The sequence below is a fragment of the Oncorhynchus nerka genome, linkage group LG10 (assembly GCF_034236695.1).
Source record: "Oncorhynchus nerka isolate Pitt River linkage group LG10, Oner_Uvic_2.0, whole genome shotgun sequence".
In the NCBI taxonomy this organism is placed as follows: domain Eukaryota; kingdom Metazoa; phylum Chordata; class Actinopteri; order Salmoniformes; family Salmonidae; genus Oncorhynchus; species Oncorhynchus nerka.
In genome coordinates, this window is record NC_088405.1 from 33,257,975 (window position 1) to 33,284,313 (window position 26,339).

The 26,339-nt window shown below is 43.1% G+C and overlaps 1 protein-coding gene across 1 annotated transcript in view; it reads left to right on the forward strand.

Annotated features, from left to right (window-relative positions):
• The first annotated feature begins 1,164 nt into the window (after nt 1-1,164).
• The window catches only part of LOC115135177 (collagen alpha-1(XIII) chain-like), a 52,381-nt gene continuing 27,206 nt past the window's right edge, over nt 1,165-26,339 (forward strand). The window contains exons 1-16 of the mRNA XM_029669573.2: nt 1,165-1,187; nt 5,060-5,095; nt 8,102-8,128; nt 12,767-12,817; nt 16,069-16,104; nt 16,905-16,931; nt 17,219-17,245; nt 19,011-19,037; nt 19,179-19,205; nt 19,346-19,372; nt 21,153-21,194; nt 23,575-23,655; nt 23,809-23,850; nt 23,962-23,979; nt 24,593-24,619; nt 25,114-25,149. Coding sequence (XP_029525433.2) covers nt 5,075-5,095; nt 8,102-8,128; nt 12,767-12,817; nt 16,069-16,104; nt 16,905-16,931; nt 17,219-17,245; nt 19,011-19,037; nt 19,179-19,205; nt 19,346-19,372; nt 21,153-21,194; nt 23,575-23,655; nt 23,809-23,850; nt 23,962-23,979; nt 24,593-24,619; nt 25,114-25,149 — 516 coding nt within the window. The 5' untranslated portion in view covers nt 1,165-1,187; nt 5,060-5,074. The remainder of the gene's footprint in view (nt 1,188-5,059; nt 5,096-8,101; nt 8,129-12,766; nt 12,818-16,068; nt 16,105-16,904; nt 16,932-17,218; nt 17,246-19,010; nt 19,038-19,178; nt 19,206-19,345; nt 19,373-21,152; nt 21,195-23,574; nt 23,656-23,808; nt 23,851-23,961; nt 23,980-24,592; nt 24,620-25,113; nt 25,150-26,339) is intronic.

Below are 26,339 nucleotides of genomic sequence, written 5' to 3' on the forward strand. Positions count from 1 at the left end.
TCCATAGAGATAACATACTCCTCTGTGGACAAACAATGGCCAGTGGCTTTGGGAAATGTCAAGGGTTCCTGTTCCGTCCGACCAGTAATTAGTTCTGTGTCCTTTGCTGAAACAACACAGACATAAGGGCTCTTGATTTATGTTTCCGTAGCTCACTGAAAACAAAACACACAATATTGGAGGAAATGTTCCTTTGGCAATATTGAACACCGTATCGGACATCCTTATGTCTTTGTTGGTTGTTCAAGACGCTAAGCCTAAGGGGAACATTTGTTTTCCATTCAACTTAGCCACCAGATGAATAAAGAACTTGCATAGATGAATCCATGGCATGCCTTCTTACAAGACCTGTCTTTGCATGCTTTTACATGCTGATTGAAATGCATTGAATTTATGGTATGTTCTTTAATGTTAATGAGAATCTACAGTATATTATAGATAGTGAATACCTTAAACTTCAACTGCTATGGTTTATGATTCATCCTCAACTTAAATAAGCATGTTATCAGCTCTTTAACCTGTTCAACTCTGACGCCCTCTGGTGGCATTTTTTAAATGATGCATAATATTGTATACTACCCTCATAAAGTACAATTAGGTTCAAAAAAAGTCCTACAAACACATGCTTAGTACTGTTGGAAAGAAATGTGGGATTCTGATAACGGTGTCCGACACAATGTGACTCATACAGAGCCTGAGATATAGCAGTCTCAATTGTTAAATGTTGGGGCATAAGAGATTTACAAATCTAGGGTTGACATAAAAATATGTCCCCAATTACTGTTCGAAAAGGACGTAGCTTTGAACAAAACAACTGCTCAGAGTTAAACAGGTTCAAATCAATTAGGTCTATCAAATGAAATGAAATGATGTATTGTTTGATTTGTTGTGGAATGGTGTGTTTTCTTTTCTTTTATGGCTGCTTGTTATAACTGACCCTGCCAAAATACAATGAGCACTGAGAAACACATTTTTTTAAATGATCAAATACTCTGCAATGAGAAAGTTAAATAATGACATAATACTGTAGAAAACTATCCAAAAACAATTGTCTTTTTTGACCATTTTATTCTGGCCTGGATCAGTGTGATGTGAACTTTTTCTGTAATAATGTCAAGTTCACTTTCTATTTTGTATCCATTTCTCTCACCCCTTTTCAGGGTCCACCCGGACGATCAGGCTTTCCGGTAACTGTCTTTTAACTGTCTGTCTTTCGTTCTGTCTGTGTGTTTTGAGATCTCTCTGATCGCTCTACTGAGAAGTTGTTTTTGTCCCAGGGTAATATCCCAATTCAATGAATGTTCATTGGAAACACACACATAGAGGACAATCAACCCAGGAGTTTGATGACTTCAAATGAATGAATCTGTACTGGGATCGACAACTTCTCAGCTAAGATACCTCGGAGATATCTGCTCAACAGAGGGACTGAGTGCATTATACACTCCTTTGTGTGAGTTTGAATACCTTTGTAGACATACAATGCATTCAATAAGATTTGCAGTTGTCTTTACTTTTACTACATTTAAAGATCGGACATATAATTTGCATTGAAAAGGTTATGCCCCTTTTCATGAACAGCCCATTAGAAACCCAATTGTATAAGAATTAGAGACTTCCACAGAGCATCCCAGACATAAGTACTGTAGTTTTGGTATCACCTCAGACCCTCTTTTGCCTAGCTCTTTGCTTACTGTGTCCCTGTCAGTTTCCTGGTTACCCAGCTCTAACATGACTAACTCCCAACCAGCCAAATCCACATGGTCTCCATCATAGAATGGCAACAGGAGGCCATCTTAGATCTGACCTTTGACCCAGCTACCAGCTCAAACCTGTGAACCCTCCTCAGTCCTTTCGGGCTCACTGGTGAAACAGGCCCATAAAACAGTCTGAAGTTGAATAGACGGCTCACAGGGCGAGCTTTTCAAGGGAGATTAGCTGACAGGTTTTGTCAAAGTTCAGATGTGATCCCTTCCAGTTTTTTTTGATTGATGATGCTGTCAAAGAACTGGTAATTATATCAGAAGTGCTCTCTCCTCTTCTTGGGAAGGATGTGGTTTTGGAGAGGGAACTTGTCTGCATTCGAATCAGTCATTTCTCCCCTTTTTCCATAGAGTGTTGTATGTATAGAGATTTGAGCTTTGAACAAAAGCGCAAAACCACCTTGTGTGATGTATGAACTCTAAGCGCTTTTTCCTTTTGTGATTAATCAAAGGACGTGAGCTCCGTACAGTCCTGTCACAATGACACTACACCTTTTTCTTCTTCTACTTCGAGCCTGATCTATTAGCACATTTCACAATATCGTCACGTAATTATCACATTAAGATGCGCGTTTACTCTCATAACACTTTTGAAACCCTATACATCCTCCTTCAGTCACGCCTCATCTAAAGTAATGCAGGGGTCTGAGTTGTGTGCGTGTTGAAGCAGAAGCCGTGCTAGCGGTGGCGAGGGGAGCCGCTATGACTGCGGTCAGTCTGGAGAGTGAGAGTGTGCTGGTCCCTAGGCTATAGTCCAGCTGAGTCTCATTACTCCTGCTAAAGGAAAAGTCCACCCAAAAACTATATTTTGGTATTTGTTTCATTAGTCCATTGTTGACATAGTCCCAAAATGTTTTGCTTGTCAGCAATCAAGTTTTCAAGTTATATGACTTTCAAAATACAGAAATCATCCCCGTATGGTGCATTTTGCATCATCTGCTGCTGCGTTTTGCGTCATATGATGCAGAATACATCATACGGGGATGATTTCTGTATTTTGAAAGTTACAAACTGTATCTTGAAAACTTGATTGCAAACAAGCAAAAGATTTTGGGACTATGTCAACAATGGACTAATGAAACAAATACCAAAAGATCGTTTTTGGGTGGACTTTTCCTTTAATACACCTGAGAGGCCTCCACACTGCACCACTGAGGCCCTGTGTAAATCCTCCTGTCCTGAATCCTGACTGTACTGTGTGGGTGGGTGTAGGGGGAGGTGTGTGTATGAGTGTGTTTGGAGGGGGGGTCAGCAGTGTGGTCAGAGACCACTGAATTTGAGACTGCCGCAGCCCCAGCAACTCTATCTCCCAAACTGGAAGTGACAGGCGCTGCAGAGGGAGAGAGAGATAGGGAACAGGGGGTGGTGTGTGGAGAGAAAGTGGTCGCTCCAACTCTTATCTTTTTTTTTTAGGGCAAAAGACTTCAACAATAGAAGGAACACACATTGAGTAATAGAGTGGGGAGCGTTCAGATTTCTGTCTGAGATTTCTCGGAATGCTGCCTAGCACAATAACAGACTTGGCCCTGTGCGCGATAGAGGTTAGAGAGCCGGCTGTTCATCTGATGCTCGGAAATCAACAGTTTGAGGGAAAGCACCGTTAAGTGACCATAGGAAATGGTTTGTCTCACTTTTGCTCGTTCTGCTCCTTATAAAGGCATTATAGTGAATCTGGGGGAATTTTGAGCAGTTATGATATTGCACGGCCTTGTCTTGAATCAGGACCTTGGACAGGGCATATAGAGCACTGCCTTAAACCAGCATATCTCCAGAGACCTGATAGCAATGCTCCCATATGGAGATCCTTGTTTTTAAATCACAGCGAGCTGTAGCTGTTTGTTTTTGTGTAATTAGGCAACTCTCTTTATTTCCTCAAAATAGCCATCACCTTTTTAAGGAGTGGAAGATAGTCAGCTTGATATTCAGATGCACTGAAAGATAGTCAGCTTGATATTCAGATACACTGAAAGATAGTCAGCTTGATATTCAGATGCACTGAAAGATAGTCAGCTTGATATTCAGATACACTGAAAGATAGTCAGCTTGATATTCAGATACACTGAAAGATAGTCAGCTTGATATTCAGATGCACTGACAGATAGTCAGCTTGATATTGATGAACACCCATGTTAGGTTATTAATTAGGTCCATACTATATTGGGGGGGGTGCAGAGAGTGGAAGTTCAACCCAGGCCTCTCCACTCAACACCCCTCACAGATTCAGGTATCCAGCACATGTTGCTGTGCCTTGTGATGACTTATGGGGCTGGCCCCAACCTGGAACTTGTTTCCGTAACACGTCATCGGAGTGAGTCGTCAAAAAGCTGTCATCGCCAGCCTACTCCAGGATGCCTGTCATGGGAGTGAGAGGGCGAGTTGCTCCTACTAAGAGGCTTTAGGAATGAACACCTTTTGCATAATAAATCATTTCAGCGCGTCCAGAGTTTACGGTCATTTAGAAGAGTGTGAACAAAGGTTATGCAATGGCAGATGGACAAGGGCATGACCTGGGGGAGGAAGGTCATTGTGGACTGTCACGTCCACTGGTGATGTTTACAGTGTTGCAAACAAAACAAATGGCTGTTAAACCCTATGTGTCCCAAATTGGACATGATACAGTATTTATGACTTCCACCCAGATGTCTTGTAACCCTCTATGGGCGAAATAAGAAAACGGGGCAATTATGTTCCAGCAATTTATTTAGTTATACATGAGGAACTAGAGAGTTCCATAGCTGTCACATAGGGAATGTCACTGTTAGTTGTGGCCTCCTGGCAAATTGAATCTCTGACAAGTATCTGATGTGTAAGTATTTAGTGAAACTAATACAGTATATTAGGTAGTTATGACATAATGTTTACCTTTTTGATTTGTTTCAAATAATCCCTGATGAGGCTTGTTCTCTGACCACCATTAGTTCTCTGCTGCACTGACTTCTTTCAAGGCCTGGCATACTGTAGCTAGCCATGGGCCTTAAGGGAACCTACAGTTCTGGGCATGGCTGCATCAAAATTGCTCATCCTACCATAATGTTTAGGAATAGTTCCATAGTTCCAAAGCTACACAGTGGCTTGACTTTATCAGACTTGACGTACAGAGCCCGACCGTCTGCCATCAATTTAGACACAAATACATACTGTAATCTGTGTTTGCTGAAACAGCATAATATTACATTTTGATGGCATGACAGAATGAAAGCTCACTATAAGTTAAGCTGTTGGCTATGATTGTAGTAGTGCTGGAGCATCTCATAATTTGTTTACCCCTTTCTTCTTGACTTTGCGTTGCTTATTAGGGTGACAAAGGAACAATGGGAATTCCTGGAAGATTGGTGAGTGACATGAGAATGTGCAACCGAGTAGTGTGTAGAAACAAAGGGACTTTGACCAAATAGAGGACACTTGAGTAATCACTTGAGTAGCATGTCTTCAACATTTTAAAGAAAAGATGGAGGAGAAATGGCACCAATGTTTAGGTTATGACCAGATAAAGATTTTTCAGATTTTTTTTCCTGACATTCTTTGTTAATTAATATATTGTTTAATAATGCATATGGGATTTTTGTGAAGTTTAGTACGGCCCATTGCAGAATGCAACCCTTGGTGCCCCTTCATAAATGATAAAAAACTGATATATGAGGAATGGGTTTGGTATAGTTTGCAATGCAAAGATGCAATGCATTCAGAAAGTATTCAGACCCCTTGACTTTTCCATACGTTTTTACGTTACAGCCTTATTCTAAAATTGATTAAATATCTTTTTACCCTCATCAATCTACACACAATACCCCATAATGACAAAGCAAAAACAGTTTTTTTGAATTTTTTGCAAAACTGAAATATCACATTTACATAAGTATTTAGACCCTTTACTCAGTACTTTGTTGAAGCACCTTTGGCAGCGATTACGGCCTTGAGTGTTCTTGGGTATGACGCTACAAGCTTGGCACCTGTATTTGGGGAGTTTCTCCCATTCTTCTCTGCAGATCCTCTCAGGTTAGGTTGGATTTGGAGCGTCGCTGCAAAGCTATTTTCAGGTCTCTCCAGAGATGTTTGATCAGGTTCAAGTCCGGGCTCTGGCTTTTGCCCCAGTCTGAGGTCCTGAGCACTCTGGAACAGGTTTTGATTCAAGGATCTCTCTGTACTTTGCTCCATTCATCTTTGCCTCGATCCTGACTAGTCTCCCAGTCCCTGCAGCTGAAAAACATCCCCACAGCATGATGCTGCCACCACCATGCTTCACCATAGGGATAGTGCCAGGTTTCCTCCAGACATGACACTTGGCATTCAGGCCAAAGAGTTCAATCTTGGTTTCATCAGACCAGAGAATCTTTTTTTCTCATGATCTGAGAGTCCTTTAAGTGCCTTTTGGCAAACTCCAAGTGGGATGTCGTGTGTCTTTTACTGAGGAGTGGCATCCGCCTGACCACTCTACCATAAAGGCCTGATTGGTGGAGTGCTGTAGAAATGGTTGTCCTCCCATCTCCTCAGAGGACCTTTGGAGCTCTGTCAGAGTGACCATTAAGTTGTTGTTCACCTCCCTGACCAAGGCCCTTCTCCCCCGATTGCTCAGTTTGGCCAGGTGGCCAGCTCTAGGAAGAGTGTTGGTGGTTTCAAACTTATTCCATTTAAGAATGATGGAGGCCACTGTGTTCTTGGGGACCTTAAATGCTGCAGAACTTTTTTGGTACCCTTCCCCAGATCGTTCCCTAGACACATTCCTGTCTCGGAGCACAATTTGGGTCTCATAGCAAAGGGTTTGAGCTCAAGCTCAATTTCGGGTCTCATAGCAAAGGGTTTGAATACATATGTAAATAAGGTATTTTTGTTTAAAAATATATATAAATATGCCAAAAATGTCTGAAACCTGTTTTTGCTTTGTCATTATGGTGTATTGTGTGTATATTGTGGAGGATTACTTTGTGTTTAATCCATTTTAGGATAAGGCTTAAAGGTAACAAAATATGTAAAAGGGGGAGGGGTCAGAATACTTTCCAAATGCACTGTATGTACAATAGTTGTACTGTAACTTGGCATGTTTGCATGATGCTGACAATTTAACTTCACAAACAAGGCTCTTATATACAGTAATGGCATTTATAAGTTGCTCATATAACCTAATATTTGCACTTGTAGTGTGTGTGGAAGTGACCTGCTTTTAAAGCGTTGTGTCATAAATGCCTATGACTGCTTATAAAGCCATTTAACAAACATTGTATCGTGTTAATGGAGCTGATTTTGTTACAGTAGTTACATACAAACATGCCAAATCACTGAAAAGTCTTAGAAATATCAAAAAGGCACCGATCGGAAAATGCTCCGTTTTTTTGTAAAACATCATCCACTATTCCATTACTCGCCCCTCCCCTCCCACCCTCTTTCACACTTGTAGCTTTCAATTTATTCATTAATTTATTAGAACACAATGATTTTGTTTTAGGCCAATTGTTTATCAGACATTTTAAAAATATATATATTTTAGAAACACAACTTCCCCATATTTCAATTCTGTTTCTTTTTTGCCTTGATACTGAATATATTCACATGTTTTTGTGATTCCATGTGTATTTTGTAGTTTTCTGAATGCCTTTAGGGAAATGTTCAAATCAAATGCTACTTGTTTACCCGATTTGGAATTGCCTGGAGACATTACATGCACACATTCTTTATTTTAAAGATGAGGAAAACAGGTTGCGCTGACATGTTGCACGCACACTTTTAGTTTTCTCATTTATTTAGATGTGTGTATTTTGGATATGGCCATATTTCAAGGCAATTTTACCACCGCAACATTTAGATAGATACCAGCACCTCGGTTCTCTCTGTTTTGCTCAGTCATCGTACTGGAAGTGAATTTTCACAAATCCGACTCCGGTTTGTGGGCTTGAAATTCTGGCTTTAAAAACACTCCCTCCTTCCCCAACCTGGGGCGTTCTACAGTGTCGCTCCAACTGTGAGGCCCATGCAGAGTACGCAATATTTCACACAGTGTAGAGGAGTTAAACTACTTTGTGGTCCTCAAGCGCCTCAAAGGAAGTCCTTTTTTCTGGCCTGTCCCTCGCTCCCAGGCTCACTGCCTCTCCCCTCCCTTCACTCACTACTACTTCTGTGAGAATGTACGTCTCGACACCAGACAGCTCCCCGTGGCCCTAGACTTCAGTCAAGCCCAGCCTCCTCTCCCCACCCCCCATTCCCTTCCCTTCCTCTCCCTGTGACCACTTCTGAGGCTGATGCATGCCCTGTGTCTCTCTGTGCCTGTCTAACCCCGGTTCCTCTCTCTCTGTGTCTCTCTCCTCCTTCACACTTTGCATGCGACTGTGTCGGCTGTGACTGACCAGGGGTTAAAAGGATACGCAGGGGAGAAGGTAAGTCTATAGGGACGTCAGTAGGAACAGCCACCCTCCAAAGCCTGCAGGAGACAAGGCGGGGAGAGAGGCTTCAGCAGACTTAGTGGGTGGTGGTGCTGGCGGTGGTTAAAAGCACACACTTGTTCACTGTACAGTAGTGTATGGAGGTTATAGTTGATTTATTTCAAGGGCCCTAGGTCTGTATTTTTAAAGGGTGTTAGGGTCACATTCTGAAAAGCATTTCCCACCCTGGTTGGATTACCTGTGCTTTTTTCTTTCAATGAAACAGAATAGCAAAGAATTGTCACATAAGAGTCTCGGAGTTCTAACTTAAGGCTCCCTCTAGAACTTTTATGACTTTTATGGAGATCATGGTGTCAGCAGATTCCACTATAGGTTTCAGAACCCTACGACTTGGAATTATATACAATGATGACAAATCTGCGTTGGTGGTGGTGCATTGCATCACCATGTGATCTTATTTCAATCTCCAAGATCTCAATATGTGTTCACTCCCTCGAATGGCCAATAGTAATCTGACCATGCAGACGTTTCCAGTCCACTAAATGGCCACATTTGCAAAAGAGATCAGATTTATCCACAAAGCAACCACTTGTGGATTCACTTTCATCAAACCTGAGGTGATTTGTGATGTGCAGAGCTGAATGTGTGACTAGAGGAGAAACATGCGTTGCATTCTTAACTGTCGTGCTGTAGAGAGTAGCAAGCTAGCCAAACAACTCCAATATGGCTCAGCCAGTCTGCCTGCCGGCGGAGAGCCTCAGGAGTTATGGGTAGACTAATGTGACCACCAAGACGTTAAACGGAGAACCAGACAACGGCACTGGCTTTGGGAGGTCTCAACAGATCTGGGTCCAAAACAATCCAATGGCTTTCCTCATATTTCTCTGCACCGATTGTTTTAGGAGTGTAATATTGTGGCCCATTTCCCTCTGTGTGTGGTTAGCTCTGGGTGCCAGGAGAGAGGATGAGGAAACACAGGGGTTAGACAGGGAGGCTTGGATGAAGATCTTCATTAAATATGAAAACATCCTCTCCAGAACAGACAGAGCCAACACAAGGGGAACTGGCAAAGTCCAGCTCCGGCTGGGCAGATTTTATATTCTTCTCTTAAAACTTTAAAACAAACGAGTTCTGTGGGTTTGGTGGTGGGTCGTAATGTATGAGGCAAGTGACTGGCAGATATACCAGAGAAAAGGAAAACAATGGTGAATTGGTTAAGTAGAGAGAGAACCACTTGGCCACTTACGGCTGACTTTATGGGTATGGGAGAATTTCATATGGGAGGAAATTAAATCTCAAAGGCAGTCTCTGTCCTTGGTGTTTCATAGGCCTTGGCTGTAAATGTATGTATTTTTTGGGGTGGTTTCTGGTCTTAGTCGTGATTTTGGGGCTCTTGAGTTTGACCCTTTCCAACACCAGTAATCTGACCGCTATAGAAGGTCATACATTTTGTTACGTTACAGCCTTATTCTAAAAAGGATTACATGTGTTTTCCCCTCATCAATCAACACACAATACCCCATAATGACAAAGCAAAAGCAGGTGTTTAGAAATGTTAGCAAATTTGGAAAAATAAACAACTGAAATATCCCTTTCACATAAGTATTCAGACCCTTTACTCAGTACTTTGTTGAAGCACCTTTGGCAGCGATTACACCCTCGAGTGTTCTTGGCTATGACGCTATAAGCTTGGCACACCTGAATTTGGGGAGTTTCTCCCATTCTCTGTAAATCCTCTCAAGCTCTGTCAGGTTGGATTTGGAGCGTCGCTGCACAGCTATTTTCAGGTCTCTCCAGAGATGTTTGATCCGGTTCAAGTCCAGGCTCTGGCTGGGCCACAAGGACATTGAGACTTGTCCTGAAGCCACTCCTGCGTTGTCTTGGCTGTGTGCTTAGGGTCGTTGTCCTGTTGGAAGGTGAACCTTTGCCCCCAGTCTGAGGTCCTGAGCGCTCTGGAGCTGATTTTCATCAATGATCTCTCTGTACGTTGCTCCGTTCATCTTTCCCTCGATCTTGACTAGTCTCCCAGTCCCTGCAGCTGAAAAACCTCCCCACAGCATGATGCTGCCACCACCATGCTTCACCGTAGGGATAGTGCCAGGTTTCCTCTAGACGTGATGCTTGGCATTCAGGCCAAAGAGTTCAATCCTGGTTTCATCAGACCAGAGAATCTTTTCTTCTCATGATCTGAGAGTCCTTTTAAGTGCCTTTTGGCAAACTCCAAGTGGGATGTCATGTGTCTTTTACTGAGGAGTGGCATCCATCTGGCCACTCTACCATAAAGGCCTGATTGGTGGAGTGCTGCAGAGATGGTTGTCGTTCTGGAAGGTTCCCTCTTCTCCACAGAGGAAAACTGAAGCTCACCTCCTTGACCAAGGCCCTTCTCCCCCCCGATTGCTCATTTTGTCCAGGAGACAAGTTCTAATAAGAGTATGTATGACCTCCCCACAATGCCTGGGCATGCTCCTGATGAGGTGGCGGATGGTCTCCTGAGGGATCTCCTCCCAGACCTGGACTAAAGCATCCGCCAACTCCTGGACAGTCTGTGGTGCAACGTGATGTTGGTGGATGGAGCGAGACATGATGTCCCAGATGTGCTCAATTGGATTCAGGTCTGGGGTACGGGCGGGCCAGTCCATAGCATCAATGACTTCCTCTTGCAGGAACTGCTGACACACTCCAGCCACATGAGGTCTAGCATTGTCTTGCATTAGGAGGAACCCAGAATACAACCGCACCAGCATATGGTCTCACAAGGGGTCTGAGAATCTCATCTCGGTACCTAATGGCAGTCAGGCTACCTCTGGCGAGCACATGGAGGGCTGTGCGGCCCCCCAAAGAAATGCCACCCCACACCATGACTGACCCACTGCCAAACCGGTCATGCTGGAGGATGTTGCAGACAGCAGAACGTTCTCCACTGGCGTCTCCAGACTCTGTCACGTCTGTCACATGTGCTCAGTGTGAAGCTGCTTTCATCTGTGAAGAGCACAGGGCGCCAGTGGCGAATTTGCCAATCTTGGTGTTCTCTGGCAAATGCCAAACGTCCTGCACGGTGTTGGGCTGTAAGCACAACCCCCACCTGTGGACGTCGGGCCCTCATACCACCCTCATGGAGTCTGTTTCTGACCGTTTGAGCAGACACATGCACATTTGTGGCCTGCTGGAGGTCATTTTGCAGGGCTCTGACAGTGCTCGTCCTTGCACAAAGGCGGAGGTAGCGGTCCTGCTGCTGGGTTGTTGCCCTTCTACGGCCTCCTCCACGTCTCCTGATGTACTGGCCTGTCTCCTGGTAGCGCCTTCATGCTCTGGACACTACGCTGATAGACACAGCAAACCTTCTTGCCACAGCTCGCATTGATGTGCCATCCTGGATGAGCTACACTACCTGAGCCACTTGTGTGGGTTGTAGACTCCGTCTCATGCTACCACTAGAGTGAAAGCACTGCCAGCATTCAAAAGTGACCAAAACATGAGCCAGGAAGCATAGGAACTGAGAAGTGGTCTGTGGTCACCACCTGCAGAACCACTCCTTTATTGGGGGTGTCTTGCTAATTGCCTATCATTTCCACCTGTTGTCTATTTCATTTGCACAACAGCATGTGAAATTTATTGTCAATCAGTGTTGCTTGCTAAGTGGACAGTTTGATTTCACATAAGTGTGATTGACTTGGAGTTACATTGTGTTGTATAAGTGTTCCCTTTATTTTTTTGAGCAGTGTATTTCATAAATAATAATGCTGTAATGTAACAAAATGTGGAAAATTTCAAGGGTTCTAAATACTTTCCGAATGCACTGTATGTAGATCTTCATTTGTCCAGTTTGGTGAATCTCTGTACGATGGGAGTAACTGTAGACCTCTGCACTGGAGCAAACCATTTTTCTTAATGGTTTGCCTTTTGGCCACTGTGAGGCACAGGCACCATCAGTCCATCTTCTCCAGTACCACTGCGAGGTGACAAACCCACCTAACCTGAGTGTGAAAACAAATTCCTCCCCTCCCCTCCCCTCCCCAGTAGGCATTTGTTGAGGAACGTTAAAATCACCTGCGTTTTATGATGGTTGGTTGGGATATCAAAGATGTCCCAGTGATAAGGTTTCTGGGGAGAATGCTAATTAGGGAAAGTGCTGGAAACCCGAGCAGGCCCTGTCTGGCCCCAATGGGTTCTGAGATTTTGCTGGAAGGGTCCGTAGGTATGGATGGGGCTGACACTGTGCAAATCACCCACTTTGTGCCAAAGGAGCCCAGAGGGTTTCCCCCTGTTTTTACAGCAGTGCTGCTGACCTTCTGAGCACTGCTGTCAAGGTTTAAAGTATGGCTCTGAAATGAGAACTTTTGACTTTGCTGGAAATGTATAGAAATAAGAACACTTTTGCTCTTAGGCTTGTTTCCTTAAAATGTGGGAAAGATTAAGTGTGTGTAGGAACCAGACTTGCTATATGTGTTACAGATGGTATTTAAAAAATAATTTTCCTAATTTACCATTGTATTCATTTGAGTGTTGTACATATTATACAGAATTACTAAGGAGAACATCTGGTGAGCTGACTAACACTTTGAGAGAGGTATTATTTTGTTCCACTGTTGGTGCGTCTTCTCAATGTCTGTCTGTCTGTCTGTCTGTCCATAGGGAGCGCCAGGGGAGCCAGGCCTGTCCATCATTGGGCCACGAGGATCTCCTGTAAGTGTCATCACTTCTTCCTACAACTAATAATACTGTGCATGACCTGTACTGTTCACTTCCGCTTTAAGTCTTCAGTTCAGTGACTCATGACCTTTCACTCTGAATAAGCCTGGCATGATAGTAATGTCATGAATTTGTCAACATGAAGAGTATATATTGTGAACCCCATACCCATGACCACATACTGTAGCACAAATACCAGAGATTCTACGTTTGCCTGTCAGGACTTTCCAGAACAAGTTCTTGAGCTTGTCCACCACCGTGCTAATGGAGATTGAAGACTGATATTTACAGGTTGTTTGAGAGTACTTTGGCATTTTCTGAGGAAACCAGAGCTTCGATTTGGCTGTAATCTGGATCATTCCGTGTTTCCTCAGCATGAGAAGTGAAAACATTCCTATACCTCTTAATAAAGTATTCCAGACACCAGAACCCAATGGTCCCTATTGTATTAAATAATTGATGTTCGTGAGATAAAATAAGACTTTATCCTGATTCAACTCCTTTCTTCTCCATTTCTCTTCTTTTTTTTATCAGTAGACAGACAAAAGGCTTACTGTGTTGGACCTCACTTTTGCAATTTCCTTTTTGATTATGCTGTGAAGAATTGGACATGTTTTATTTAGGTTTTCTTGTTCCGTCCTGGTTTTTGGACTGCGGGGTTACAGTACCTTGTTGTGGAGCCAATAAACTGGCTACTCAGGAGGACCAGACATCTGTTTTCCCAATTGACAATTAGCTACATACCTGTGTGCCCACTACCCTGGCCGGTAATAAGGCATTTCTAATGAACACCAGGCTACAAAGGAAGTAAAGCACAGCAGGAGAGTGAAGAAGGACACAGAGAACCAGTCAAGCAAGGGTACTTAAAAGGTGATTTCCCACAGCAGGTGAGGTCGATATGAGAGACTCACTCTTGACCTTAGGAGAGGGAGTGGATTTGGTGGCGAGGTGGAGAGAAAAGAGTGGAAATTGCAGCTTAGGTTGGCCAGGTGGTTCCTCTTATCTTGAATGACGACTCACCCTGCCATCCTAGAAGTTGTTTTTGTGACTTCAAAATGAGTGGCGTTGTACAAAACAAACTCATTCGCAATTGGATCTGTAACCAATAGGAGTATCAAAGTTGATAACATCGTCACGTAGGCCGGTTCTGGCCCAATCCATTGGTTTCTGGGACCAATCAGAACGGTCAGAATGTGTTCGCATTCTAGAAATCGTCGGGGAGGGACGCAAATACAGACTCATCGGGGAGGAGAAACATTAGTTGGCCAGAGCTATGTGGATGGGTAGCCAGGCCGCCTGTTATCTGCCCGTGTCCTGCACACTGTCATTTCACAGATGACTAGACAAGACCTTGTTCTACTGCAACCTGACCACAGGGAAACAAAGGGAAAGGACCCATGCAGTTGTTTCAGATTCTAACAGTGCAATACTGAAACACAAATAATCCCAAGAAAGTAAAAATGAAGAAGGAACAAAAAATTAAGAAATACCCGCACGAGCAATGTCTGGAATATAAATGTGTGTATAGACAGTATATACAATAAATAAGAAAAAGGTATGTACAGCAGTAGATATGTAGGATGAGCTATGTCGACAATACAAAATGTACAGTGAGCTACAAAGTATTGGAACAGTGACATATTTGTATTAGTTTTGGCTCTGTACTCCAGCACTTTTGATTGGGAATGATGCAATGACGATAAGGTTCAAATGCAAACTGTCAGCTTTAATTTGAACCATATTGGGTGAGCCGTTTAGAAATTACAGTGCTTTTTGTACATTGTCTCCCCATTTTAGTTTGCTGTGGATGTCACCATGATTACGGATAGTCCTGAATTAATTGTGAATAATGACGAATCAGAAACTTACAGAAGCACATATATCATACCCCAAAGACATGCTAACCTCTCAGCATTACAATAACATACTTTTTTTGGTGGGAATGATATTTGTGTGTCTAACTTTCTGACTCATCATTATTCATTCAGGACTATCCTTAGTCATGGTGGCATCCACATTAAGGTAGAAGTGTTTAGAAACATATTATATTATTATTTACAATAAAAGTGACTCCAAAATGACACAACACATTATTTACCATGCATTTCTATTGGGCACAAAATAATCTGAAACACAACCAAAACAAACAGCATCCAACAAATGTGTAGAGTCACAAGTTGGATGTAGTCATTGTGTGCAAGGAATATGGGACCAAATACTTTTTAGCACTTTATACACATATAACTGAATTTGTCCCAAGCCTAGTGGTTAGAGCGTTGGACTAGTAACCGGAAGGTTGCAAGTTCAAACCCCCGAGCTGACAAGGTACAAATCTGTCGTTCTGCCCCTGAACAGGCAGTTAACCCACTGTTCCTAGGCCGTCATTGAAAATAAGAATTTGTTCTTAACTGACTTGCCTAGTTAAATAAAGGTAAAATAAATAAATAAAATAAACCAATGATGAAGTCAGTTGACCATACATACAGCTCAACACAAAACAAGCACAAAACAACAGCAAGATTGAGAGAAAACGGTCCCATATTGTGAATAGTTTTTTTGATCAGTGTTCTAGATTGTCTGTAAGGTTCATGTGCAAAGCATGTCATAAGCCGTGTCCTTAACTGTCTTTTCAACACAGACAATCCCTTTCGGAGGAAAAACATGCATAGCCTCCAACAACTAGTCTGGTCTCAGACATATAACCTGTTTCATTAGGAAAGTTCACCTCTTCTTTGGAATTTTCTCCCAGTTTGTCTTTACTGCCCCCCTCTCTTTTTCCTGGGATATTGAATGGCTTCCTCTAGTCCCACAGGCCGGGTAGCATATCCACACCTAGTGCAGAATGTCTTCAACCAAAGCATTTTCATGAATCATTATTGACATTTACTCATTCAGTTTATTTGGCTTTTTCTCATTCGCAGTCGATCTTGATTCGATCAGAAAGCGCCATCCTTTGTTTCTTCCATTATTCTAAGACTTTTCAGTGTTGGGTTTCTCCCTCCTTATTTCCTTTTTGTTTTGAGAGTCAGTTGGTTTCCCCTCCACAACTCCCACAGCAGGCTCTCCCGGTAGTCTGCGGTAGCACTCGCCCTGTCAAGGTCAATTACAGCTCTGCCCAAATGTATTACTATGGAAGAGAAAAATGGCACCCTCTCACGCTGACCCTCATTCACCAGATTTTCACCTCAATCTTCCAGCAGAAAAAGAATCCCTGTAACTCAACATCTATTTCTGATTCACTTTAGGGACAGCCAGGAACTAGAGGCTTCCCAGGCTTCCCGGTAAGACTTTGCAGCTTCCCCAGTCTTTAAGTCTTTATAATCTGTGTTTTTAATGTTTTGGTTACTATTTTGCAAGTGGCGCTTTATTATGTAGTCGAAGCTCCCAAATGTCAAAACGTTAGAAATAAGTTGTTTCCTGGCTGGTGTGAGCAGATTCTGCGTAAACACGAAGTTGACCAAATTACTTGAGATTTTACTTTTGGCTTAACCCGAGATTCCCTGGCTGGTTAAGTGCATAAGTGCCTTGATTATTGGTCGTGTTTTATTCAAATCTGCAGCCGTTCTACTGTCTCCTTTATGCCTCCTAATCAGGAATAGCACCATGTCCAATAACAAAGCTTGCTCTTTATGTCGAGAGCTCAGGACTATAAGGTTCTATCTGCAAAAAAAATGGTTCTGATATAATTGGCTTTAAACTTCTCCAAAGCCTCATTGGTTTGAATGGGGTCAGCAATTGTTCTGTTGTGTTATTTTGAACGTATCAACATGAATTGGGGTATTTAGAGGACTATATAGGTAGAGAATATTGAACAGGACAAGGCTATGTCAACGACTCTATTTTGACAAAAATGCAGAACCTTGTAGTTCCAAGCTCTCTACGTTTTAACGTGCTTGTTTTACATTTTGTGTCAAGTTTGAAAACAAAACATGCTCTATTCTCCATTTTTGTTCTTGACCTGGAAATACCTCTCTTCCCTTCCTTAAGTAGGTTCATGTCAGTGCCATGGTCTGTGCAGCCATGTGCGTTATGACTGCTTATAACCTGCGTTGAAATGTCTTCCCCTCTTTTTTGATCCTAGGGTCCGATTGGGTTGGACGGCAAGCCCGTGAGTTTCGCCCCATTTCTGACAAATGTTGAATAATTGAGTAATTGAAGTACTTTAAGAGCCTAGAATCTATCACCTTATGATGATGATGAGGATAATTAAGTTCATAATGATTAGGGTCATGATTGTAATAAAATCTTATTAGTATCATTATTGATATTATAGGACGGAGGTAATAGTGTTATTTATATTTCAAAACAGTTTCCCCAAGCAATTCAAAGAGTCGGAGCTGTAGAAATCGATTTGATTCTTTTACCACATGCATTCACTCTTCTATGCACACACAGGGGCAGAACGGCTTGAAAGGAGACTTGGTAAGCATCGTTTTACAACACAGTTTTGCAGTTCATGTGAAACTGTAGGCATTTTGCAGTCTGTAGTGTAGACATACACTCCTGCACTTCCAAAGGACTCAAACACTGTCTTTATGCGTTTTGAATGCGTTGTAATCACCATACACGTGCACGTCGGTCAGTTCTGCTTAAGCACCATTTGTTATCCAAGTGAACCTCATAGCAGTTTGTTTACCTTGTGCCCTAAGTGTAGCCACTAAATCCATTGGGAAAACACTGTTGTGGCCTGATTTTTTTTTGTGGGGGGGAGTAATGGGCTAGCAGTGGGTTGCCTGTTTTAAGTGACAGGGAGAATGTCTGGCCGTATTTAACTAGATGGGGTTTTCAGCTGTAATCCACTCTCGGGTTCTCAATCAGAGGTAAAACTGACCGAGATAAAGCACAAAGGAGCAAAGGCAAACAATCGGTTGACTTGTGCATTTCATGCATATGGTGATTCCAATTCTTCGAGAGTCAAATTCTTTGGAAACACTTAAATGCACCTCTAAATATACAGTATAAAAGAACCACAAATAAAACAGGCAGACCACAGAAAGCATCAATTGTTGCATAAAAGGCTAACCATAAATATCTCCTCTCCAAAAGGATCACTCAAAAATGACTTATTTAGGCTTCAGAGATATACACATTTCTCCACTGAGGTGTCAGGGGATACAGATGATATATCCCATTACTCTGACATCGTTATAGGCCCACATGAATCCTGTGAGGCTTCTGAATGAGACACAATGACTGTTGAACGTCCCGTACCCCTTCACCTCCAGCCCTGTGACCGCTGGACAAATCTCCTCTAGGAGGTTGAATCCTACTTTTATTGATCACCTTTTTCTCCAATCTCCTTTTTAAATGGAGATAAAACCCAGTTCACCTAAAGACTATATTCTTCTTGGACGATGGTTGTGGTGCCCCTGAAGGCTGTTTCTACGTCTGGTCCTCCAGGCCAGCGGTCTGGCTTTTATCAGGCCAGCTGCCGGTTTTAGGGGCCTTTGTGTCTCTGTTAGAAAGCCATTACTCTTTGTTGGACTTGGAGAGTTATCACGAGGGGGCTTTGTTTTATAAGGGGTTATTCACGTCGGCTGTCTTTCGCTCGGAGCGTGTTTGGAGTGCTGCCTTCCTACAGAAGCTCACATGCAGGGAGCCGGCCTGGGCCAACACAAATGGCATGCCTGTCCTGGTCCAAGTGGGTGGATAATGTTCAATGTTGATTAATGTTAATTTAATTAGCCACTTTTCTTCTCCTCCCACACTCCCAAAAACTGTCAAACAATATTTGAACGGGTACCGAAGGCCAGTCTGTTAAATGCATAAATGATGTCTTTCCAGTCTCCACAATGCCTTTATGGAACTCCTATGCGCCAGGGTCACGGTCGTGGAGTGTGCTTGATGTGTCCAACTGTGCACTTTCCCTGGGTTCATTTATCAACTAGTCCTGCGCCACTGACAGATGTTAGACAGCTCTCCCCAGGCCTTGATGTGTAGTCAAACGGAGCAGAGCAGGCTATGACAAGTGGTTGGTGCTGCCCTTTGGTTGGTGTGCCTGTTGGATCTAGTTGAATTCTCCGCGTGTCCATTTATCCTCTTAAAACAAAAACCATTTATCCTCTTTTGTCACATGCATTGTACATTGAAATGAAAGGTTGCACTTATGAAATGGTGACAGTTTGAGAACATTATGTTTTAACATGGTTTTAATCTGTTGATTGATGTACTGTTTATGACTTTTTAGGGTCAACGTGGTCCCAAAGGAGTTCCAGTAAGTTTTTTTTCTCCCTTTCAGGTTTTGACAGCTTTTCTGTTATTTGACATCAGTTGATTAATGTGTCTGTCTCTCTTCACACTGATCTGTTCTCTCCACTCATTCCTCTCTCCTTCTTCACCTCTGTTTACCTACTAGGGTGAATCTGGTCAGAAAGGAGAAAAGGTGAGTTTTTCAGTGACATTTTCCAAAGCTGTGAGAGCTGGATTCACCCATAATGTTAAGTGGTATAATCGACTGTAAGCCAACATACAAGTGTTTATTACAAAATGAGTCTCTAACTCACTATCCGTCTCTCTCTCTAGGGCGTATGTGGAGACTACAGTCACAGGGTAAATGAATCATCTCATATTAATTCATGTACACCTTGGAATGTTTATAGAGTGACTCTAGATGACCATGCTAAACTGTAATCATTTTGTTGCTGGGAAAATTGCCCCTCGGCGATCGGTTACCGTAGCACCGCAGTGGATGGTGCTAAAATGTAATTGTATGCTGAGTCGGAGTCTCTGTGATGTGTTCTCTGTAGAAAATAACATTGTTCTCTTCACAGGTACAGACATAAACCAAGTTAATTGTGGGGTCTGCACTGTAATGGTAGTGTGTGGAGAAAAAAAGGAGGCAAGACAAATGAGTCTGATGAGTAGCACATGCAGCACATACTGTTAGAGAAAGGCAGCCCCATTATGCAAATCAGGCCTTCTCTCAGGGGCTTGGCTGTTTGAGTGAAAACAAGGCAATTACTGGTAGCCTGCTGGAGCACACACTACGTGATAAAGGTCTATGTGTGGGGGTGCCAAGAAAAATACTCTCCTGTGTGCTCAGGGATTGTTCAGATAGCCATTTCTAATGTCCATTTCCAATGTAATTCAACCTCCCATTATGTAATGCCTTCTGTGAAGTCTCTTGTTTCCCCCAGTAAAAAGCATACTGTAAGAATCAAAGAGCTCATGACAACAACTCAAAGCATGTGGGAAATAATGCTTATTTGATATACTCTGCAATGTGTTTAGGCTAAATAAACAAGTATAGCAGAGATTGTGTAGTTGAGAGGGAGAAGGTCAGAGCATTTGGGGTTGTTTAAAACCTTCAACCTGTGCTGGTGCCCCCGCCATACTGTGCGTGCATTGGATTGTTTTCATAAACGTCTCGGGGGCCCCCGGCACACACACTGCATGGGAGGTCCCTGCCAGCGGGTGGTTCCACTTGTCCTACAGGGGGAGCTGGGGGGGGGTGGGTTGGTGTTTTTAGTAGTGAGACGTAGATATCAACAGTTATTATATGTGGGTGTGTGGCCCATGTGGGTGTAGGGCCTCTTTGTACAGGATCGTCCAGTGAATACCCTGGCTGCTGTAATTTCCAGTCAGGCTCTGACGTTTAAGGTTTGCGGGTGACCCCAAAACTGTGTCCCAGTCGTGCTGCGAAGACAGCCAATGCTCCACTCCCAGGCGTCCCTAAGCCTCTGTCCTCCACCGGTGGGGTCAACAGTTTACAGTAGAGTAGTGCTGTTCTCCAAACCAGGCCTGGTTCTCACACTGTCCACTGTTTATCTAGATTCAGAGTGGACATATTATGACAGACATCGGCCTCAATTTTCAACTCTTTTCATTCATTATATTTCTGAATGCCAGAAAATGCAGCACATACTGTATTTTACTCTATTGCCACTGAATGTGGTGAAAATGGTTTTGTGTCAAAACGCCATTTTACGTCTACTTTTTGGGGAAATTTAAGGTGGTGCAACTTACGGCATGTGGGTGTGTACGGTGGATAGCTCCTGCAATGGTTCCTGTCTCTACTTATCAATAATCACATATTGTACATATTTCCGCATTGATACCTCAGCATATAATTTTTCTTGATCAATGTTATGTTAAATTTAGTTTCAAACGTCTTTGACACGGAAACATTGCTTTGGCAACTTCAGATAATATGGTGGGGACATAGCTTTTTTTTTAAACCGAAATATACCTTCCATCAAGTTGGAAATATATACTCTCTGTTAAAAGTAGTCAAGTTGTACAGATCAGGGTCTGCTGAGAAAGCAATGGGACCATACGTATTGTAGCCCTCTTTAAAGCTGTACTTGATAATGCTGGTGAATCTCAACAGAAGCGGCGTATTGTACAGCCCTGTGTTGGAGGATTGGCCACAGTAAGTCTGTACTCTCTTTGTGGCAAGACTGAATCCTGCCTGATCTCCACTCAGCTACAACAGGACAGGGGGCAGGAGTACAGTTGATCTGGGAGATTGATGTCTAAATAACTGCTGCTTTTATACAAACACCCAATGGGGCTGCTTATTGCTTAAACTGGCAGCATTTTATCTGATCAATTACCATGTTGTACAGTATTTGACCTGAAGTAAGGTAGTGTATATCGTGGTATGAGTATCCATTCTGACCATCGAGGGACATCAACACTCCCTTTTGACACCAACTCCTGGCCCCTAATTTGCACTGTTGTTACTTTGCTCGCTCTCTCTTTCTCTCCCAGCTCCTCTCTCCTCTCTCCCTGCCTTTGCATTTTCTTGCTGTTCACGCTCATGTTTTGTTTCTATTTCTCTCCTTCTTCTTCCCTTCCCAACCCCCCCCCCCCCCCCCCCTTCTCATTCTGCCCTGTTTCTTTTCCCTGGCCTCCCGGTGAACTTGTTGCCCTGTGACTTTCTTACACCGCTGGCCACCTGTGCTTTGTGACCTCAGCAGATGTTGCCCATCACCGTGCGCAACATGCCTCAAATAAACCCTCTAATCCTAAAGCGCCTCAAGGTACATTTCTCTCTGTCCCTTCCGGCCCCTTTCTGCCTTTCTCTGGATGCCAACCGCCTTCGACCTCCGCCAAACCCCCCGTAATCCTCTGTTAACCCTCTATGGCACCTGGTTGTCTCAAACCTGAATTCTGTGATAAGAGGACAAGGATAGAGTCTGAGATACACTTGGTAGATACAGTTGGAACCCCAAAAATAAACAAATCAATACTATTTACTTTGAGCATATTCGTGACCATAGAGGGTATATGAAGTGGATTATGTAAATGCCCCAGGCTTCAAGGCCAATTTAAATTCCATTAAGGTGAATGAAATGTAAAAAAATCCCAACTTGGCTTGTTACTTGGTCCAACAAATCCTGCTTTTCTGTGGGAAAAATGATTTTTTTTAGGCAAACATAAAAAGCCTAACTTCTATGATTTCCATAACCTTAGCAAAGATATGAAAAGAACAGGAAAGAAAAGTCATTTTTCTGGCAGGAAGTGAGTCTCCAATCCTCTGAAAGGACCTCAGTGTCCCTTCCTGTGCCCAGAGTCCAGCCTGCTCTGTTAGAAAGAGGGCCCCTGGCACAGGTGGACCTCTGTTGGCATCCCTCCTCCATTTTGTTTCCCCCGGTGTGCAGTCTCTCTGTGCCAGGATGGAATACCTTGTTTGGAGACAATGCTACACACTGTGGTAGATCCAACACTAAAGACTTAGAGGGGAAATGCCACTCAGATTTAGGCGGAATTGGCTCTGCTGTTTAAAATGAGCCCCTGGAATCAGCATAACGGAATGTGTTCATTTAATGGAAGTACACCTGGATCATAAATCATAGCTAGACACATCCGTCCTGCATGGAATTGATAAAATATGGATTTATTGTCGATGGATGTGTTCTGGGTTATCTGAGCCTTGATGTCCGGCCTGATCACAGAAGCTCAGCTTGAGCTAAAGACGTGCTCCTTGTAAACACGGTGCAGTCTACTCCACAGTGATTAGGAAGTGTTTAAATTCAAGGCCAATATTGTGTATTATGAAGTTTCTAAAGTTAAACCACATGTACAGTAATAAATAATATGTTTGCGTATTTTTTTCATGTCATATCTAGACAGTCCTTTGTATAAAATGGAAATTACCTTGGAGATATGGAGAGATATGGACTTAGTGTGTAAGACAATAAATACATTTCTAAGAAAGTGTATTTTCTGAGTTTGGTCAAATAAAGAAAGTAGATGTTTGAGACATAGGTCAATGGGATCGTAAGCTAGACATTGGAATATCAAGACATGGTTAGTTGAGGTGTAGGCCTCTTTCCTCTTCGTATCTGTTCCTCGTAAATATGTTCATCTTGATTTTGTTTAGTCTTCTATTTTGTGTTGGTTAATTCCCCTGGCTCACAGTTGAGTTTCTTCAGAGTGACACTAAAGAGAGATCAGTTGGCGCTTTTGGTGCCTTGAAGTTAACACGTCACGTCGAGATCGTAAGATGCTGCAGAAAAGACAGCGTGTGCCTTTTTTATTTCAATGAGTTGGTACTGTTGAAAACACAAACTGGTTTTTGACAGGATAAATCATTTGAAGCACACAAAAACACAAATATATCCTCATTTGAACTCAAAGTGGTATTCTCTCCAAACATGGTGCTTAATGAAAAGAAACACCCGATAAGTCTAGATTCTTGCTAATATTGCCCGCCATAAAACTCCCAGTATGTGGAGTGCTTTGATGTGTTGCGTTGGCATGGCCTAGCATCACGTAGCAGATGGTAACTGTAGGTCTCTCAGCAGGGTGAGCCTGGAGCTCAGGGCCCACCAGGACCTCCCGGCCCCTCAGGGACCCCCGGACTGAACGGTGCAAGTGGACCACCGGTGAGTCCCCTCAGCCAGCTGACCACCACAATCAGGACTGGACCAGCGACTGCATTGAGGCAAAGGCTATGGCCATGGAAGTGGAAATTCTATGAGTGTTTGCCCAGAAAATTATTGTATCGGTGATGTATATTTTTTCTTAATCTGGTGTAGGGTAAACCCGGTGAACCAGGAAAACCTGGAAAAGATCCAAGGGTGAGTTTGGTTTATGCCTCTTGCTATTTCCTGGACTTATGTATTTTCCTAATGGAAATTTGGTATTGACATGCTTGTGACTTCTTTATCTTCCTTTCCCATTTTCTCCAGCTCCTGCCAGGGATGAAGGTAAACGTCATTTCTATTCTCCATAATCAACACCATTATACATAGACTACATACAAGTGGACACGTATTACCACTACTTATAGCTCCACGTATGAAACGCAAATGATCCGTGATTGGCCCATATCTCTCGATTGTCACGTGTAGCTTCGTCATTCTGTATCTGATGTTCATGTTGGGAAGCCTTCAGGGTGTTTATTCCTGTTCTCTGTGTTGCTATTGGACTAGAGGACTATATTTCTCCTGTTTATTGCCATGGATTATTAAGAATGGGGAATTTAGATTGTGAAGCATGGAAACAGACAGGAAGGGCTTTTTTGTAGCAGCTCGCCCAACCAATTTCTCCATTAAAAACTAAACCAAGTTCATATCACAGCCAGAAGTTGAAAGAAGTGTGCACTGTATCTTTTGATTGGCTTTCACAACAAGGAATACCTTCCCTCAACTGGACTGTGGCAAGATATGGCCATCTCAACCAGTCTTTGAACTCCCCAAATTGAATTAAAGTAGTGCTTACTCTTTTGTTGACCTATCCATGTAATGAAAGAGGAGGCGTGTCTACTATACATGTGCTGTTTGTTACAGTGACTTTATATGAACCTTTTTGTCATTTTAGGGTGAGCCAGGCATGCCAGGAATAAAGGTAGGTTTTGGATCTCAATTTAAGCTTAAACACATAGTTCAATTGGAATTTGTGGTCTCTAGAAACTCACAAATTGTGCCGTGCATGATTTATAGGTATTTCACGATAGAGGAAAAGTAAGGACCGTCTATTTTTCCTTTAGTAGTGGAATTATTTTGTATTTATTATCAAGCACCTGCTGGGATTAAGGCACAACCAGAGGGAAGATATTTCCTTTAATCATCCCACGACTTGATGAATAAACACTCTGTTTGCTGCTTGTCAGAAAGGCTACATTCATACAGAGAATGTGCCGATCGCCAAAGGGCTGTGTTCTCTAGCACAAGTCACAGGAAGTCCAGTTGCTGAACGGTGGATTGGTAAAATCATTGTGACCTATCTGTCTTGCTGTCGTCTGCAGTTCTGCATCCGGTTACCTTTTCATTCATTCATTTTCACCCTCTTCTCTCTCATTCTGTGTCTCCCCGTTTGACCTCTGTGTCTTTCTTCCATAGGGTGATGTTGGCCCTGCTGGTCCCGAAGGCCCCAAGGTATTTTTTATGAACATTATTACCTGTTGATCAGTCTCATTTGACCTGTACCACTGACCACACTATCAGCAGGATCAGAAATCAGCATGCAGCCATTCCTGTACCTCAGTCTACTTCCTGCCTCACTGAAATAGCCCAGGTTTTGTATTAAGAGCTTAAACTACTCACAGTTAATTCTATTTATATACCCAGGCCCAACTGTAGCCTTTCTCCCCACTAAACATGGGCTCTTTCTCCCTCTGCTCTCACATTCTGCTTTAGTATTATACTATACTGTATAGGAAATCCAGGGATGGACACAGTCTCATACCATCATTGGTCAAGGGACCATTCTTCTCACACAAACCCATACACACTCTCTCCCACTGGGCTGCTGTCGGAGCTAACCTTGGCTTTGAAGTACTGTGGGGGCGGAGAGAGCCGTGCCTCTTAAACTCTCCACGTGCCTGTCCTTCTCCACCTTTCCGTGGCTTAATGGACTTCCTCTGGAGGGCTCACTCTCACAGCCTCTGCCCTTCACTGAGCTGGGTTCAGCCAGCACACAGTGTGACTGCACAGAGAGGGGGGGGGGGGGGGGGGGGGGATTGAGGGAGAGAGAGACCGCAACAGCCTGCATGGCTCTCACATCCCCCAACAGAACGGGGTCACATCCACACGAGCCTCTAGAGCAGGTTAAACGTCTTAGCCATCTGGGCAATGTCAAACTGTTTGGCTGTCAGCAAACCACAGCCCCTCTATGATCCATGCTCAAAGTCATTAGTACACTACCTCAAGTGATATATTGAAAGTTTGATTCAAACTGGGCGAGTTTGTAAAAATAGATATTTCTGTATGACAATTGCCATTTAATGACTTATGTTTGACCCCTATTTTGGGGAACTCTGGAAGAACCTACAGCTCCAAGCTCCCGGTTATGTTATAGCCTTGTAAACTCCAGCTTTCCTCAATCGCACTGTTTTCCCATGACAGAGCCTCAAAAAGCTCGGCCCGGTTTATGAGGAGGTTGGTCAACCCTACAGCAGGTTACCCGGAGGGCGACCAAGACTAAGGCCATGTCCATGTTCTTATGAGGAGCATTTCACCCCTTTGAAAGTTTGTAATTGCACTTTAGATGTTCCGAGGTGTTTGAGGTACTGAAATGTGAAGGCATTGAAATACAAACTCTCCCATGTTCCCACTGCACCCTGTTC